This window comes from Pogoniulus pusillus, chromosome 20, assembly GCF_015220805.1.
Source record: "Pogoniulus pusillus isolate bPogPus1 chromosome 20, bPogPus1.pri, whole genome shotgun sequence".
NCBI classification, from domain to species: domain Eukaryota; kingdom Metazoa; phylum Chordata; class Aves; order Piciformes; family Lybiidae; genus Pogoniulus; species Pogoniulus pusillus.
The window spans coordinates 22,475,571-22,493,372 of NC_087283.1; the positions used below are offsets into that span (position 1 = coordinate 22,475,571).

Below are 17,802 nucleotides of genomic sequence, written 5' to 3' on the forward strand. Positions count from 1 at the left end.
GAAGGAGCAGCTGCAGAAGGAGCAGCAGAAGGAGCAGCAGGAGGAGGAGCAGCTGCAGGAGCAACAGGAAAGGCTGCAGAAGGAGAAGTTGCAGAAGGAGCAGAAGGAGCAGCAGGAGAAGCTGCAGCAGGAGAAGCTGCAGAAGGAGCAGAAGGAGCAGCAGGAGAAGCTGCAGCAGGAGAAGCTGCAGAAGGAGCAGAAGGAGCAGCAGGAGAAGCTGCAGCAGGAGAAGCTGCAGAAGGAGCAGCAGGAGAAGCTGCAGCAGGAGAAGCTGCAGAAGGAGAAGCTGCAGAAGGAGCAGAAGGAGCAGCAGGAGAAGCTGCAGCAGGAGAAGCTGCAGAAGGAGAAGCTGCAGAAGGAGCAGCAGGAGAAGCTGCAGCAGGAGAAGCTGCAGAAGGAGCAGCAGGAGAAGCTGCAGCAGGAGAAGCTGCAGAAGGAGAAGCTGCAGAAGGAGCAGAAGGAGCAGCAGGAGAAGCTGCAGCAGGAGAAGCTGCAGAAGGAGAAGCTGCAGAAGGAGCAGCAGGAGAAGCTGCAGAAGGAGAAGCTGCAGAAGGAGCAGAAGGAGCAGCAGGAGAAGCTGCAGCAGGAGAAGCTGCAGAAGGAGCAGCAGGAGAAGCTGCAGAAGGAGAAGCTGCAGAAGGAGCAGAAGGAGCAGCAGGAGAAGCTGCAGCAGGAGAAGCTGCAGCAGGAGAAGCTGCAGCAGGAGAAGCTGCAGAAGGAGCAGAAGGAGCAGCAGGAGAAGCTGCAGCAGGAGAAGCTGCAGAAGGAGCAGCAGCAGAAGGAGCAGCTGCAGAAGGAGCAGCAGCAGAAGGAGCAGCAGCAGAAGGAGCAGCTGCAGAAGGAGCAGCAGCAGGAGAAGCTGCAGAAGGAGCAGCAGCAGAAGGAGCAGCTGCAGAAGGAGCAGGAGCAGAAGGAGCAGCAGGAGAAGCTGCAGCAGGAGAAGCTACAGAAGGAGCAGCTGCAGAAGGAGCAGGAGCAGGAGCAGCAGCAGGAGAAGCTGCAGAAGGAGAAGCTGCAGAAGGAGCAGGAGCAGGAGCAGCAGCAGGAGAAGCTGCAGAAGGAGAAGCTGCAGAAGGAGCAGCAGCAGAAGCTGCAGAAGGAGCAACTGGAGCAGCTGAAGGCTGCTGAGGACTCCAAGCTGCCTCAGCTGGAAGGGGAAGGGGCAGCAGGGGCAGGCAGGAGCCGAGGGGTTGGGGTGCCCTGCTTGGACATCGAGGTGCTGAGCTCTGCTGATGTGGTGAGGACAGTCCTGGAGAGCGACCAACTGCCGAGGGCAGAGCAGGTAAAGCCCTGTGGGGCTCAGCTGCTGAGCCTGCCCCGGGCTGCACCACCAGGTGACAGCAGCACAGCCCTGGCCAGGCTGCAGCTGCTGCCCCACAGCAACCCTGTGCCTCGGATGGGGGCACAGAGGGAATGCTCTCTGTCCTGGCCTCCTCTCTGGAGGGAAAGGTGGTGCCAGGGCAGCTGATGGGCATTGTTCCCTCCAGCTGAGTCGCTCAGAGCAGAGATTCCTCTGCAGGTGCCACCTGTAGGTCCTGGCACTGCTCTGGAGCTCTCCCACCTCCCTCCCTGGGCAGGGTGAGGAGCTGTGCTGCACTTCAATCCACCAAACCTCCCCAGCAGTTCAGTCTTTAGGGTGTGAGGATGGAGGTGACAGGAAGGTGGCCAAGGTTTGCTTTTCTGCTTTAGGTCCTGGCTGAGCTGGGCCTGGGTCCCTTAGGCCCCCCCATCCCTCCCCCTGCTCTCTACTCCGTGGTTCGCTGCCCAGAGAGGCAGGAGCTGCCTGCAGCAGAAGGCCTCCAGCACTTCACCTTGCTTCTGCCAGAGCCTGCCACAGTGCAAGAAGAGAAGAAGGATACCCAAAGTGTGCCCACAGTGAAGGTGCCAGGGCAGGGATCAGGCTAGCTGGGGGGCATGGGGGGCAGGGGTGATGGAAAAGGGTCACAGTGGAAGGGCTGTGAGGCTCTGTGCCTGGAGAGATCCTTTTTGGCTGTCCAGAAGAGACAGAGAGCTGTGCTTGAGACACGGAGTGGGTCTGGGAGAGCAGAGGCAAAGCCTCAGCTGAAGCCTTGCCCTGCAGCTCACACCCTTAGCTGGGGGCTGCAGAGCTGGGCAGGAGCAGGCACTGAGCACTGGCAGCCCTGTGCTGGGCTGATCCCAGCAGCAGCGTTGGGCAGCAGGGACAGGGAGGGGCTTCTGCTGAGCCCCCCCAGCCCTGCAGTGCTGGCTCTCAGGTCTCAGCTGCCTCTCCCTTTGCTCTCTCCTTGGGGCTGCAGAGCTCAGAGGAGCAGGGCAGCCCAGGCAGGGGCCGCTGGAGGAAGGAGAAAGCCACAAGCAGCCAAGAGGCTGCCAGGAAGAAGCAGAGCTCTGGCCACGGCAGGAGAGATCTCCAGAGGCCAGCCACGGAACCAGCAGGGCACCAAAGCCAGCAGGACACCCTGGCACCCCCAGGGAGACCTGGCAGGTCCGGGAGGGGGGAGGCATCCCCCTGCCTCGGGGCCAGCTTGCCAAGGAGCTCCGCCTGGCAAGTTCCTCGGCTCCTGCTGCTCTCCCTCGCTGCCAGCGGTGCCCGAAGGTTCCTCTCTCCCTGCCAGCAGGAGCAGCTACCGCTGGGTGGTGCCCGCCCAGGGCCAGGTGGAGCTGCAGCTCCACTTCAGCTCGGAGGTGCCAGGCCAGTTCGAGCAGAGGCTGCACTTCGAGCTGCTGGGGACGCGGCGCCGCTACCAGCTGCACTGCAGGGGCAGCTGCCTGCATCCCAGCATCTGCCAGGAGCCAGGGTGAGGCTGAGCCCTGCCGTGGGGCTGGGGCAAGTGAGGGGGCAGGAGATGTAAAGGAGGCAGTCGATGTAATTACCCCCCCAAGCCCTGCCCACAGCTCTATGCAAATGAGTTGCCTTTGGGTGCTAATTGAGTGGGGAAACCCTTCCCAAGGCTGCTCCTGGGCAGTGCACTCAGGGAGGAGACTCAGACAGCAGGAAAGGTTTGGCCACAGAATGGCTTTGCCTCACTGACAGGGAGGCAGCCTGGAGCCCCAGGGCAGCTCTGTGCCACTCAGTGCAGGGCAGGAGCAATCTCCAGGCAGTCCCTGGCCCCTCTGTGGCAGGGTTGGAACTGCTCAGCCCTTGAGAGGCTTCCAGATGTTCCCAGGGTGCTGGGCAAGAGGCAGAGGATGTCTGAGCTGATCCTGGTCCCTCTGGGCAGGGAGGTTTGCAGAGGTGCAGCAGCATCTCTGGCAGCTGTGCAGGGAGCAGCATGGCAGTGGCACTGCTTGCCAGGGCCTGAGGCATTGCAATGCCTTCCCCTGGGGAACTGAGGCACTGCAGCTTGCAGGCAGCTCAAGCCCAAAGCATCAGGGCCAAGCTGGTCTGAAGCACCAGGCAGAGCAGAACACACTGGCCAGGAGCAGTGGGGCAGAGCAGCAGGGCAGAGGCAGCACACAGTGAGGCAGCAGCAGCAGCAGCACACAGGGAGGCAGAGCAGCAGCAGCAGCACACAGTGAGGCAGAGCAGCAGCAGCAGCACACAGGGAGGCAGAGCAGCAGCAGCAGCAGCACACAGTGAGGCAGAGCAGCAGCAGCAGCACACAGTGAGGCAGAGCAGCAGCAGCAGCAGCAGCACACAGGGAGGCAGAGCAGCAGCAGCAGCACACAGTGAGGCAGAGCAGCAGCAGCAGCACACAGGGAGGCAGAGCAGCAGCAGCAGCAGCACACAGTGAGGCAGAGCAGCAGCAGCAGCACACAGGGAGGCAGAGCAGCAGCAGCAGCAGCACACAGTGAGGCAGAGGAGCAGCAGCAGCACACAGGGAGGCAGAGCAGCAGCAGCAGCAGCACACAGTGAGGCAGAGCAGCAGCAGCAGCAGCAGCACACAGTGAGGCAGAGCAGCAGCAGCAGCAGCACACAGTGAGGCAGAGCAGCAGCAGCAGCAGCACACAGTGAGGCAGAGCAGCAGCAGCAGCACACAGGGAGGCAGAGCAGCAGCAGCAGCACACAGTGAGGCAGAGCAGCAGCAGCAGCAGCAGCACACAGTGAGGCAGAGCAGCAGCAGCAGCACACAGTGAGGCAGAGCAGCAGCAGCAGCACACAGTGAGGCAGAGCAGCAGCAGCAGCAGCAGCACACAGGGAGGCAGAGCAGCAGCAGCAGCAGCACACAGGGAGGCAGAGCAGCAGCAGCAGCAGCAGCACACAGTGAGGCAGAGCAGCAGCAGCAGCAGCACACAGGGAGGCAGAGCAGCAGCAGCAGCAGCAGCACACAGTGAGGCAGAGCAGCAGCAGCAGCAGCACACAGGGAGGCAGAGCAGCAGCAGCAGCAGCACACAGGGAGGCAGAGCAGCAGCAGCAGCAGCACACAGGGAGGCAGAGCAGCAGCAGCAGCAGCACTCAGGGAGGCAGAGCAGCAGCAGCAGCACACAGTGAGGCAGAGCAGCAGCAGCAGCACACAGTGAGGCAGAGCAGCAGCAGCAGCACACAGTGAGGCAGAGCAGCAGCAGCAGCAGCACACAGTGAGGCAGAGCAGCAGCAGCAGCACACAGTGAGGCAGAGCAGCAGCAGCAGCAGCACACAGTGAGGCAGAGCAGCAGCAGCAGCAGCACACAGTGAGGCAGCAGCAGCAGCAGCACACAGTGAGGCAGAGCAGCAGCAGCACACAGGGAGGCAGAGCAGCAGCAGCACACAGGGAGGCAGAGCAGCAGCAGCAGCACACAGGGAGGCAGAGCAGCAGCAGCAGCAGCACACAGGGAGGCAGAGCAGCAGCAGCAGCAGCACTCAGGGAGGCAGAGCAGCAGCAGCAGCACACAGTGAGGCAGAGCAGCAGCAGCAGCACACAGTGAGGCAGAGCAGCAGCAGCAGCACACAGTGAGGCAGAGCAGCAGCAGCAGCAGCACACAGTGAGGCAGCAGCAGCAGCAGCACACAGTGAGGCAGAGCAGCAGCAGCAGCACACCGTGTGGCAGAGCAGCAGCAGCAGCAGCACACAGGGAGGCAGAGCAGCAGCAGCAGCAGCACACAGTGAGGCAGAGCAGCAGCAGCAGCAGCACACAGTGAGGCAGAGCAGCAGCAGCAGCAGCACACAGGGAGGCAGAGGAGCAGCAGCAGCAGCACACAGTGAGGCAGAGCAGCAGCAGCAGCAGCACACAGGGAGGCAGAGCAGCAGCAGCAGCACACAGTGAGGCAGAGCAGCAGCAGCAGCAGCACACAGTGAGGCAGCAGCAGCAGCAGCAGCAGCACACAGTGAGGCAGAGCAGCAGCAGCAGCAGCACACAGTGAGGCAGCAGCAGCAGCAGCAGCAGCACACAGTGAGGCAGAGCAGCAGCAGCAGCAGCACACAGTGAGGCAGAGCAGCAGCAGCAGCACACAGTGTGGCAGAGCAGCAGCAGCAGCAGCACACAGGGAGGCAGAGCAGCAGCAGCAGCAGCACACAGTGAGGCAGAGCAGCAGCAGCAGCAGCACACAGTGAGGCAGAGCAGCAGCAGCAGCACACAGTGAGGCAGAGGAGCAGCAGCAGCAGCACACAGTGAGGCAGAGCAGCAGCAGCAGCAGCACACAGGGAGGCAGAGCAGCAGCAGCAGCACACAGGGAGGCAGAGCAGCAGCAGCAGCAGCACACAGGGAGGCAGAGCAGCAGCAGCAGCAGCACACAGGGAGGCAGAGCAGCAGCAGCAGCAGCACACAGGGAGGCAGAGCAGCAGCAGCAGCACACAGGGAGGCAGCAGCAGCAGCACACAGGGAGGCAGAGGCAGCAGCAGCAGCAGCACACAGAGAGGCAGAGCAGCAGCAGTAGCAGCAGCACACAGGGAGGCAGAGCAGCAGCAGCACACAGGGAGGCAGAGGCAGCAGCAGCAGCACAGCTGCTTGCATCTCAGCTCCATTGACACTCCCTGCCCCAGTGCAGAGGCTCTTTGGCCACAGAGAGTCACCAACCAGATGGCATTGGCCACACTGACCAGGGGAGTTGGCCCCAGGGCTTGCTCACCCTCACTTGGGCCAGACACCAACGAGCACCTGAGCACCTGTGGGTCCCTGTTGGTCACTCTGGGAGGGGACATCATGGCCCAAGCCTTTGTTTAGCTCCCTCCCTTGCTTCCCCCAGCAGCAGGAGGGTGGTGCCAGCCAGCACATCCCATAGGCCTATTAGCCTGCCAGGACACCCTGGGGCTGTGCCACTCTGCTGCCCCTGACCTCACAGCTCTGCCCCATGTGTCCCTGTGCCCTTCTGTCTGAGCCACCCAGCAGCTGTCCCCATGCTGGAGCTGGCAGCAGTGCTGGGGCCTCAGGCAGCACTCAGAGTTGGGGCTCTGGGAGCAGCTTTTCTGCTGGCAGCACCTGGCAGCTCCTCCTTGCCTGCTTTCTGTGCCCAGGGTGGTGTTTCCTCGCTGCAGGAGGAGCAAGGCAGATGCTGACATCATCTTCAAGGAGTATGTCCTGAGCACAGGAGTGTTCCACTTTGGACCACTGCTGTGTGGCAAGTCAAGAGCCTGGTAGGTGCTGCCCACCCCAAATGAGTGCCCTGATGTGCTGCTTGCACAGGGTGAGGTGTTGGGATGGCATCTCCAAGGCCAGGGACACACAGTTCAGGGCAGGCCCAGGCAGATACAGCTAGGAGCTTGGTGGCTGGGAAGGAGCAAGGGTGTGTGGGATGGAGCAGATAATAGCCTCAGGAGCACTGGAGGGGCTGGTGGAGGGGTGGGGGTGATGGAGGGGTGGGGCTGGTGGATGGATTGAGATGGTGGAGGGATGGAGGTGATGAAGGGATGGAGCTTGTGGAGGGATGGAGCTGGTGGAGGGATGGAGGTGATGAAGGGATGGAGCTTGTGGAGGGATGGAGCTGGTGGAGGGATAGAGCTGGTGGAGGGATGGAGGTGATGGAGGGATGGAGCCTGTGGAGGGATGGAGGTGGTGGAGAGATGGAGCCTGTGGAGGGATGGAGCCTGTGGGGGGATGGAGCTGATGGGGGGATGGAGCCTGTGGAGGGATGGAGCCTGTGGAGGGATGGAGCTGATGGAGGGATGGAGGTGGTGGAGGGATGAAGGTGGTGGAGGGATGGAGCTGATGGAGGGATGGAGCCTGTGGGGGGATGGAGCCTGTGGAGGGATGGAGCTGATGGAGGGATGGAGCCTGTGGAGGGATGGAGCTGGTGGAGGGATGGAGGTGATGAAGGGATGGAGCTTGTGGAGGGATGGAGCTGGTGGAGGGATGGAATTGGTGGAGGGATGGAGGTGATGGAGGGATGGAGCTTGTGGAGGGATGGAGCTGGTGGAGGGATGGAATTGGTGGAGGGATGGAGGTGATGAAGGGATGGAGCTTGTGGAGGGATGGAGCTGGTGGAGGGATGGAATTGGTGGAGGGATGGAGCCTGTTGAGGGATGGAGCTGGTGGAGGGATAGAGCTGGTGGAGGGATGGAGGTGATGGAGGGATGGAGCCTGTGGAGGGATGGAGGTGGTGGAGAGATGGAGCCTGTGGAGGGATGGAGCCTGTGGAGGGATGGAGCTGATGGAGGGATAGAGCTGATGGAGGGATGGAGCCTGCGGAGGGATGGAGGTGGTGGAGGGATGGAGCTGATGGAGGGATGGAGCCTGTGGGGGGATGGAGCCTGTGGAGGGATGGAGCTGGAGGAGGGATGGAACCTGTGGGGGGATGGAGCCTGTGGGGGGATGGAGCTGGAGGAGGGATGGAGCCTGTGGGGGGATGGAGCCTGTGGGGGGATGGAGCTGGAGGAGGGATGGAGCCTGTGGGGGGATGGAGCCTGTGGAAGGATGGAGCTGGAGGAGGGATGGAACCTGTGGGGGGATGGAGCTGGAGGAGGGATGGAGCCTGTGGAGGGATAGAGCTGATGGAGGGATGGAGGTGGTGGAGGGATGGAGGTGATGAAGGGATGGAGCTGATGGAGGGATGGAGGTGGTGGAGGGATGGAGGTGGTGGAGGGAGGGAGGTGGAGGGATGGAGGTGGTGGAGGGATGGAGATGGTGGAGGGATGGAGCCTGTGGAGGGATGGAGCCTGTGGAGGGATGGAGGTGGTGGAGGGATGGAGCCTGTGGAGGGATGGAGGTGGTGGAGGGATGGAGGTGGTGGAGGGATGGAGCCTGTGGAGGGATGGAGCTGATGGAGGGATGGAGCTGGAGGAGGGATGGAGGTGGTGGAGCTGATGGAGGTGCCCTGCTGGAGAGCAGTCCTGTGGAGAGCCCTGCGAGCCCTGCTGGGCACCAAGCTCTGCGTGGCACAGCAGTGTGCCCTGGTGGCCAGGAAGGCCAGTGGGGTCCTGGGGGGCACTGGGAAGAGTGTGGGCAGCAGCCTGCCCCTCTGCCCTGCCCTGCTGAGCTGCTGCCTTCAGGTGGCCTGGCCTCTTCTGGGCTGGGGCCAGCAAGTGGGGGGTGGGCCTCGAAGTCTGCTCAAGGAAGGAGCAGAGGCAGCATGCAAGGTGCCCCTGGGCTGTGCCTTGGCCTGCTTGCTGGGGCCTCTTGTGCCACTGCTGCTAGGGCTGGAGAGTGAAGGCCACAGGCACCTGCACAGCCTCCCCCCCAGGTACAAAGCCCTGCAGCCCCCCAGCCACTGTGAGAAGATCTCCATCCTCAATGCCACCCCCCTGGAGGCAGAGGTGAGCTTCTCCTTCCAGAGGGACACCAAAGCTGACACCTTCCTCCTGGAGCCTCCCAGCATGAAGCTGAAGCCTCAGGAGAAGCAGGTGGGAGGCCAGGCAGGAGGCAGCAGCAGCAGAGCCCAGGAGCTCCTCCTGCAGCTCCCTGAGTGCTCTCCTGTGTTTCTCTTGCTGGGGCCAGGAGCTGAGCCTCTGGGCATACCCCACTGCAGCTGGCCTGCTGGAGGACAAACTCATCTGCTGCATCAAGGACAACCCAGAGCCTGTGCTCTTCCAGCTCTGCTGCCAGGGGGTGCAGCTGCAGCTGGGGGTCAGCCCCAAGCAGCTGCATTTCGGCAGGGTGCTGCTGCACAGGTCAGCCAAGCTGTGGGCACTCTGCTGCCAGGCACTGCTGCCAGGCACTGCTGCCAGGCACTATGCTGCAGGCACTCAGCTGCCAGACACTCTGCTGCCAGGCACTCTGCTGCCAGGCACTATGCTGCAGGCACTCTGCTGCCAGACACTCTGCTGCCAGGCACTCTGCTGCCAGGCACTATGCTGCAGGCACTCTGCTGCCAGACACTCTGCTGCCAGGCACTGCTGCCAGGCACTATGCTGCAGGCACTGTGCTGCCAGGCACTCTGCTGCCAGGCACTGCTGCCAGGCACTGTTGCCAGGCACTCTGCTGCCAGGCACTATGCTGCAGGCACTGTGCTGCCAGACACTCTGCTGCCAGACACTCTGCTGCAGGCACTCTGCTGCCAGGCACTATGCTGCAGGCACTCTGCTGCCAGACACTCTGCTGCCAGGCACTGCTGCCAGGCACTGCTGCCAGGCACTATGCTGCAGGCACTGTGCTGCCAGACACTCTGCTGCCAGGCACTGCTGCCAGGCACTGTGCTGCCAGACACTCTGCTGCCAGGCACTGCTGCCAGGCACTGCTGCCAGGCACTCTGCTGCCAGACACTCTGCTGCAGGCACTCTGCTGCCAGGCACTCTGCTGCCAGACACTCTGCTGCAGGCACTCTGCTGCCAGGCACTCTGCTGCCAGACACTCTGCTTCCAGACACTCAGCTGCCAGGCACTCTGCTGCCAGACACTCTGCTTCCAGGCACTCAGCTGCCAGGCACTCTGCTGCCAGGCACTCTGCTGCCAGACACTCTGCTGCCAGACACTCTGCTTCCAGGCACTCAGCTGCCAGACACTCAGCTGCCAGACACTCAGCTGCCAGGCACTCTGCTGACAGGCACTCTGCTGCCAGGCACTCAGCTGCCAGGCATTCACTCTGCTGCCAGACACTCTGCTGCCAGGCACTCAGCTGAAGCCTCTCTCCACCTTCTCTTGCTGTGTGGGCACTCAGCCTGTAGGCTGGGCCAGCATCCTTCTGTCTCCCAGCACTTCCAACCTTCTTGCTCACCATTCCTTGCTGGCTTGGATGAGTCTTGTGGGAGCCTGAGGAGAGATGGTGGAGTCCCCATGCCTGGAGCTGCTCCAGAACCTTATGGCAGTGGCACTTGGGGCCATGGTTTGATGCCCGTGGTGGGGTTGGGTTGCTGGTTGGACTGGAGGATCTTGAAGGTCTTTTGCCAAGCCCAACAGTTGTCCTATGGCTCTGCACCCACCCCCCAGCAAAGGGCATCCTGATGCTGCTCCAGACAGCCTCCAGTAGCTCCTCTGTACCTCCCTGCTGCTGGATACCTTCCTGCTACCCAAGGACCTCACCTCTCAGGCTTGTGGCAGAGAGACAGCCCTGAGAGGATGGGTTCAGACCCCCCTGTGGGGCTGCTCTGAGTGGCCTTCCAGCTGGAGCCCTCAGAGCAGCCTTCCAGGAGCTGAAGGAGGCTCCTAGAGAGCTGAGGAAGAGACTTTGGATCTTTGATCACGTTCTGTGCTCCACAGCCTCCCTGGAGGTGTTCAGTGCCAGGCTGGGTGAGGCTTTAAGCACCCTGAGCTGATGGGAGGTGCCCCTGCCCGTGGCATTGGCTGAGCTCTGAGGTCACTTCCAACCCAAACTCATTCCATGAACTCATAAACCTCAGCCCCCAGCACAGGAAGGGCCTGGAGCTGCTGGGCAGGGGCCAGAGGAGGCCACAGAGAGGCTGCTGGAGAAGCTCTGCTGTGGGCACAGGCTGGCAGAGTTGGGGCTGTGCAGCCTGGGGAGGAGAAGGCTGCAGGGAGAGCTGAGAGCAGCCTTGCAGTGCCTGAAGGGGCTGCAGGGGAGCTGGGGAGGGACTCTGGGCAAGGGCTGGCAGTGCCAGGAGGAGGGAGAATGGCTCTGAGCTGGGAGAGGAGGAAGAAATAGTTGGCAGTGAGGGTGAGGAGAGCTTGGCACAGGTTGAGGGTGATGAGAGACAGGCACAGGCTGCCCAGGGAGGCTGTGGAGCACAGAATGGGATCTTTGCTGGGATCTTTGATCCCATTCTGTGCTTCTGTGCCCCACAACCTCCCTGGAGGTGCTGAGGACCAGGCTGGATCAATCCTCAAGCCCCCTGGCAGGGAGGAGGTTGGCACTGACTGATCTTTGAGCTCTCTTCCCACCCAAACCACCTTTTAGGAATCTCTGAACCTGTGCTGTGCCCACCCAGCAGCTGGCACTGAGTGGCTTCGGTGTCTCCGCAGGGAGCAGAGCAGGACCCTGCTGCTGCGGAACAGCTGCCCCCTGCCCGTCGCCTGGCACCTGAGTGGGCTGCAGAACCTTGGAGAGGGCTTCTCAGTGTCCCAGCAGCAGGGCACGGTCGAGCCTCGCTCGGAGCTGAGCCTGCGGCTGCGCTTCAAGGCCACAAAGGCTCTGAGCCTGAAGAAGATGATCCGCTTAGAGGTGAGGGGGGCAAGGGGCACCCTGCCTGGCACAGCTGGGCAGAGCGCTCAGCCCCTAGCCCTGGGGCATGGAAGCTGCCCGAAGGCAAAGATGAGCCTCTGGGTCCTTAGCACCAAAGGACCCTCGCTGAAGGGTGGTGGTCATCAAATAGCTCAGCTCCTCCTCCTGCTCACATGGAGCCTCCTGGGTGCCACTTTGTGCCCACTGCCCCTTGGCCTGGCCCTGGGCACCGCTGAGAAGAGTCTGGCCCCAGGCTCTTGCCCCCCACAGCTCCTTCAGCCCTTGCTGGGCACTGCTCAGCTGCCCTCTGGGGCTGCTCTGCTGCAGGCTCTCAGCCCCAGGGCTCTCAGCCTTTGCTGCTGCCAGAGCTAAGTGCCAACCTAGCACCCAGCCCTAGCCAAGCAACCACACCATGGCACTCAGTGCCAACCTAGCAGCCAGCCCCAGCCAAGCAACCACACCATGGCACTCAGTGCCAACCTAGCACCCAGCCCTAGCCAAGCAACCACACCATGGCACTCAGTGCCAACCTAGTACCCAGCCCCAGCCAAGCAACCACACCATGGCACTCAGTGCCAACCTAACACCCAGCCCCAGCCAAGCAACCACACCATGGCACTCAGTGCCAAACTAGCACCCAGCCCCAGCCAAGCAACCACACCATGGCACTCAGTGCCAACCTAGCACCCAGCCCCAGCCAAGCAACCACACCATGGCACTCAGTGCCAACCTAGCACCCAGCCCTAGCCAACCAACCACACCATGGCACTCAGTGCCAACCTAGCACCCAGTCCTGCCCAACCAGCCACACCATGGCACTCAGTGCCAACCTAGCAGCCAGCCCCAGCCAAGCAACCACACCATGGCACTCAGTGCCAACCTAGCACCCAGCCCTGCCCAACCAGCCAGACCATGGCACTCAGTGCCAACCTAGCACCCAGTCCTGCCCAACCAGCCACACCATGGCACTCAGTGCCAACCTAGCACCCAGCCCTGCCCAAACAACCACACCATGGCACTCACTGCCAACCTAGCACCCAGTCCTGCCCAACCAGCCAGACCATGGCACTCAGTGCCAACCTAGCACCCAGTCCTGCCCAACCAGCCACACCATGGCACTCAGTGCCAACCTAGCACCCAGCCCTGCCCAAACAACCACACCATGGCACTCAGTGCCAACCTAGCACCCAGCCCTGCCCAACCACCCACACCATGGCTCTCAGTGCCAACCTAGCACCCAGCCCTGCCCAAACAACCACACCATGGCACTCAGTGCCAACCTAGCACCCAGCCCTAGCCAACCTAACCTGCTCTGCTGCAGGCTCTCAGCCCCAGGGCTCTCAGCCTCTGCTGCTCCCAGAGCTGCTCCAGGCCCCTCAGCAGCTCTGCAGCCTGCCCTGGGCTCTCCCCAGCACTTCTCTGTCTCCCCTGAGCTGGGGAGCACACAGCTGGAGCTCAGACTCCAGATGTGGCCTCAGAGTAGAAGGGCAGGAGAACCTCCTGTGCCCTTCATGCACCCCAGGAGCCCATTGGCCTCTGGGCCATGAGAGCACATTGCTGGCTCATGGAATTGTTGCCCCTGAGCCCTGCCAGGTCTCTCCAGAGAGCTGCTCTGCAGTAGGTCCCTCCTCAGTGCTTCCTCCCCAAGGGCAGGCCCTGCCTGGTTGTGCCATGGCAGCAGCGTTGCCCAGAGTGGGGCTGGCAGGTTCCTATCCTAACCCTAACCCTAACGTTAACCCTAACCCCTGCCCATGCCTGGTTGTGCCATGGCAGCAGCATTGCCAAGAGTAGGACTGGCAGGTCCCTCCCCTAACCCCACCCTTAACTCTGACCCTAACCTTGACCTTAACCCTAACCTTAGCCTTAACCCCAACCCCTGCCCATGCCTGGTTGTTCCCTGGCAGCAGCATTGCCCAGAGTGAGGCTGGCAGGTTCCTACCCTAACCCCTGCCCCTGCCCGTGCCTGGTTGTGCCATGGCAGCAGCATTGCCCAGAGTGGGGCTGGCAGGTTCCTACCTTAACCCTAACCCTAACCTTAACCCTAACCCCTGCCAGTGCCTGGTTGTGCCCTGGCAGCAGCATTGCCCAGAGTGGGGCTGGCAGGTTCCTACCCTAACCCTAACCCTAACCTTAACCCTAACCCCTGCCCATGCCTGGTTGTGCCCTGGCAGCAGCATTGCCCAGAGTGAGGCTGGCAGGTTCCTACCCTAACCTCTGCCCATGCCCATGCCTGGTTGTGCCCTGGCAGCAGCATTGCCCAGAGTGAGGCTGGCAGGTTCCTACCCTAACCCTAACCCTAACCTTAACCCCTGCCCCTGTCCATGCCTGGTTGTGCCCTGGCAGCAGCATTGCCCAGAGTGAGGCTGGCAGGTTCCTACCCTAACCCTAACCCTAACCCTAACCCCTGCCCATGCCAGGTTGTGCCATGGCAGCAGCATTGCCCAGAGTGGGACTGGCAGGTTCCTACCTTAACCCTAACCCTAACCTTAACCCCTGCCCCTGCCCATGCCAGGTTGTGCCATGGCAGCAGCATTGCCCAGAGTGAGGCTGGCAGGTTCCTACCCTAACCTCTGCCTGTGCCTGGTTGTGCCCTGGCAGCAGCATTGCCCAGAGTGAGGCTGGCAGGTTCCTACCCTAACCCCTGCCCCTGCCCATTCCTGGCTGTGCCATGGCAGCAGCGTTGCCCAGAGTGGGGCTGGCAGGTGGGCAGGAGGTGAGCAGCTTGGCACGGGCAGCAGGCAGGCAGGGCAGGCTGTGGGCAGCAGCTGGCAGAGCCTCCAGCAGGCTTTGGTTCTGCTGCCCCAGGTCTCAGATGCAGACAATGTGCAGGGCATAGTCCAGGTGGAGAACATCCAAGTCCAGGCCGAAGCCTACGACGTTGCTCTGCACATCAGCACTGCTAAAGGTCAGTCCAATGCCTCCAGAGCAGGGGAGGGCATGGAGGGCAGGGCCCTGGCAAGTGGGGAGGGGCTGGGATGGGCTGGGCCAGCATGCCAGCCTGGCACGGAGCCTGGCCACACATGTCCTGCCTGCTGCGTGGGCACTGCCAGGTCACAGAGAGCCTTGGGGGAGCCTCAAGTGTGCAGCTGGGTCTGGGGGCATGAAGCACAGCCCAGCCCTGGAGGCTCAGCCCTGGAGGCTCAGCCCAGCCCTGGAGGCTCAGCCCTGAAGGCTTAGCACAGCCCTGGAGGCTCAGCACAGCCCTGGAGGCTCAGCCCAGCCCTGGAGGCTCAGCTCTGGAGGCTCTGCTCAGCCCTGAAGGCTCAGCCCTGGAGGCTCAGCTCAGCCCTGAAGGCTCAGCTCTGGAGGCTCAGCTCAGCCCTGGAGGCTCAGCTCTGGAGGCTCAGCTCAGCCCTGAAGGCTCAGCCCAGCCCTGGAGGCTCAGCTCTGAAGGCTCAGCTCAGCCCTGAAGGCTTAGCACAGCCCTGAAGGCTCAGCCCAGCCCTGGAGGCTCAGCCCAGCCCTGGAGGTGCAGCTCAGCCCTGGTGGTGCAGCTCAGCCCTGAAGGCTCACCTCAGACCTGAAGGCTCAGCCCAGCCCTGGAGGCTCAGCACAGCCCTGGAGGCTCAGCTCAGCCCTGGAGGCTCAGCACAGCCCTGAAGGCTCAGCCCAGCCCTGGAGGTGCAGCTCAGCCCTGGAGGCTCAGCTCAGCCCTGGAGGTGCAGCTCAGCCCTGGTGGTGCAGCTCAGCCCTGGTGGTGCAGCTCAGCCCTGGAGGCTCAGCCCAGCCCTGGAGGCTCAGCTCAGCCCTGGAGGCTCAGCCCAGCCCTGGAGGCTCAGCCCAGCCCTGGAGGCTCAGCTCAGCCCTGGAGGCTCAGCCCAGCCCTGGAGGCTCAGCTCAGCCCTGGAGGCTCAGCACAGCCCTGGAGGCTCAGCTCAGCCCTGGAGGCTCAGCCCAGCCCTGGAGGCTCAGCACTGCCAGGGGCTGGAGGCAAGGAGGTGGAAGCTGAGCTCCTTGGCTGCCAAGCCCTGCAGATGCCCTCTGCAGCAGCAGGGAAAGGGCAGCAAAGGAGCCAGAGGAAGCTGGCAGGGAGGGAGAGCTGCTGAGCAGGGCTGTGTGCCCCCTGAGCCCCCCAGAGCTCTGCCTGCAGCAGCTCCAGTGCCCTCCTCCCTCCTCCCCTGCCCCGTGGCTGCCCTGCAGGTGCTGATGGCTGCGTGGACTTTGGAGTCCTGAAGGTCCTGGACGGTGCCAAGCAAGTGCTGACTCTGAAGAACCAAGGGAAGTATGAGATTGCCTACAGGTGGGTCCAGCTGCCTGCTCTGGGAGTGCCTGCTGCCACCTGCTGCCACCTGCTGCCACCTGCTGCCACCATCTGCCCAGGCTTGCCGCCTCCTCCTGCCCGCGGCTAGGAGCTGTCCCCACGCTGCCTGCCTCCTGGGCTGGTTGAGTTCTGGGACTCTCCTGAGCTCCTCTCTCCCTTGCAAGGAGAATCCAGCCCCAGCCCAGCAGTTCTGCAGAGCTCAGCAGCACCAGAGCTGGAGCCATTGGGCACCTGGGGTGCGGGCAGGAGGGTGGCAGCAGGGCAAGGGAGCTCCTCCTCACATCTCCTCTGCCCCAGGGAGGCCACATCTGCAGTCCTGGCCCCAGTGCTGGGCTCAGGAGGGGCAGGGAAGTGCTGGGGAGAGTCCAGGGCAGGCTGCAGAGCTGCTGAGGGGCCTGGAGCAGCTCTGGGAGCAGCAGAGGCTGAGAGCCCTGGGGCTGAGAGCCTGCAGCAGAGCAGCCCCAGAGGGCAGCTGAGCAGTGCCCAGCAAGGGCTGAAGGAGCTGTGGGGGGCAGGAGCCTGGGGCCAGACTCTGCTCAGTGGTGCCCAGGCACAGGCCAAGGCGCAGTGGGCACAAAGTGGCACCCAGGAGGCTCCATGTGAGCAGCAGGAGAAAGCTGTTTGGTGTGAGGCTGCTGGAGCCTGGAGCAGGCTGCCCAGAGAGGCTGTGGAGTCTCTGCAGAGCTTCCAACCCCCCCTGGGCACTGTGCTGCTGGGCAGGCTGCTGTGGGTGCCAGGCTGGGGCAGGGGGGGTTGGGCTGGGTGAGCTCCAGAGGTCCCTCCCAAGCCATACCATGGGATTGGATCCTGGGATCCCATGACCCTGACACTGATCCCAGCCACTGCTGAGCTCTGCTGCCTTCCTCCCAGGTCCTGGTTCTTCCTCTCCATGAGGTTTTAAAGCAGGGGCTGCAGCCCCTGGGGGTGGAGCTGAGCTCCCAGCCCAGGCTCTGGGATTGCCCAGGCAGAGCTGGAACTGTTCCCTTCTGGTTTGTTTGGTTTCATTAACTGGACCTGGCTGTGCTGCTGGCACCTGGGCAGGGCACTGCAGAGGTCTCCTTCCTCCCTCCCTAGGTTCAGGCTGGACACCAGAGAGCTCAGCACCCCCGACCTGGGGTCCCAGCTGACTGTGCAGCCCCAGCAGGGGCTGCTGCCTGCCTCTGAGCGCCCTGTGCCCATCCAGCTGCTCTTCCACCCCAGGCAGGAGATCAGCATTGAGGACAAACCCATCCTGCTGTGCCAGGTGAGCTGGGTGGGCACAGCTGGGACATGGCAGGAAAGCTCCACACAGTCACAGAATGAACCAGGTGGGAAGAGACCTTTAAGAGCATCGAGTCCAACCTATCTGGGCAGTGCCCCAAGGACCAGCCCAGCTCCTGCTCTGCCAGGGGCATCTTCTGCTGGGGAATCTTCTCTCCTACAACAGAGGCTTGCAGGAGCCACCTGTGGTGCTTGAAGGGGGCAGTGAGATAGCTGGGGACAGCCTTTGGAGCAGGGGCTGTTGTGGCAGGCTAAGGGGGGTGGTGATGTGAACTGCAAGAGGGAGCTTGAGAGTGGAGAGAAGGGAGAAATGTTTGGCACTGAGGGTGGGGAGAGCCTGGCCCAGGCTGGCCAGAGAGGTGGGAGCTGCCCCCTGGCTGGCACCACTGCAGGTGAGGTTGGTTGTGGCTGTGAGCAGCCTGCAGAGTGCAGGGGAGTTGGACTGGCTGAGCTTGAGAGGTCCCTTCCAGCCTAACCCATGCCCTGGCTGCAAGAGAAGCTGAACATCAGCCCTGGGGGAGGTGTTTAAGCAGGGAGGGTGAGCTGGGAAGGGGTCACAGGGCTGGGGCTGGCCTCTGCTGGACTTACCAAGGCCTCCCAGGCAAGGGCATGGAACAGGTCATCCTGGGTGCCATCACACAGCACCTACAGGGTGGCCAAGGGGTCAGGCCCAGGCAGCATGGGTTCAGGAGGGGCAGGTCCTGTCTCACCAACCTGAGCTCCTTTGATGATCAGGTTCCTGCCTGGTGCATGTGGGGCAGGCTGTGGGTGTAGTCTGCCTGGACTGCAGCAAAGCCTTTGGCACTGTGTGCCACAAGCAGCTCCTGGCACAGCTGGCAGCTCATGGCTGGGACAGATTCACTCTGTGCTGGGTCAGGAACTGGCTGGATGGCAGAGCCC

At 62.7% G+C, this 17,802-nt stretch overlaps 1 protein-coding gene across 1 annotated transcript in view; it reads left to right on the forward strand.

Moving 5' to 3' along the window:
- HYDIN (HYDIN axonemal central pair apparatus protein) overlaps positions 1–17,802 on the forward strand; it is a 197,935-nt gene that overhangs the window by 118,304 nt on the left and 61,829 nt on the right. Inside the window, 11 exon segments of the mRNA XM_064159820.1 lie at positions 1,116–1,282; positions 1,690–1,881; positions 2,277–2,464; positions 2,598–2,777; positions 6,350–6,469; positions 8,512–8,671; positions 8,766–8,938; positions 11,183–11,381; positions 14,187–14,286; positions 15,522–15,621; positions 16,717–16,885. Of these exon segments, the coding sequence (XP_064015890.1) occupies positions 1,116–1,282; positions 1,690–1,881; positions 2,277–2,464; positions 2,598–2,777; positions 6,350–6,469; positions 8,512–8,671; positions 8,766–8,938; positions 11,183–11,381; positions 14,187–14,286; positions 15,522–15,621; positions 16,717–16,885 (1,748 nt within the window).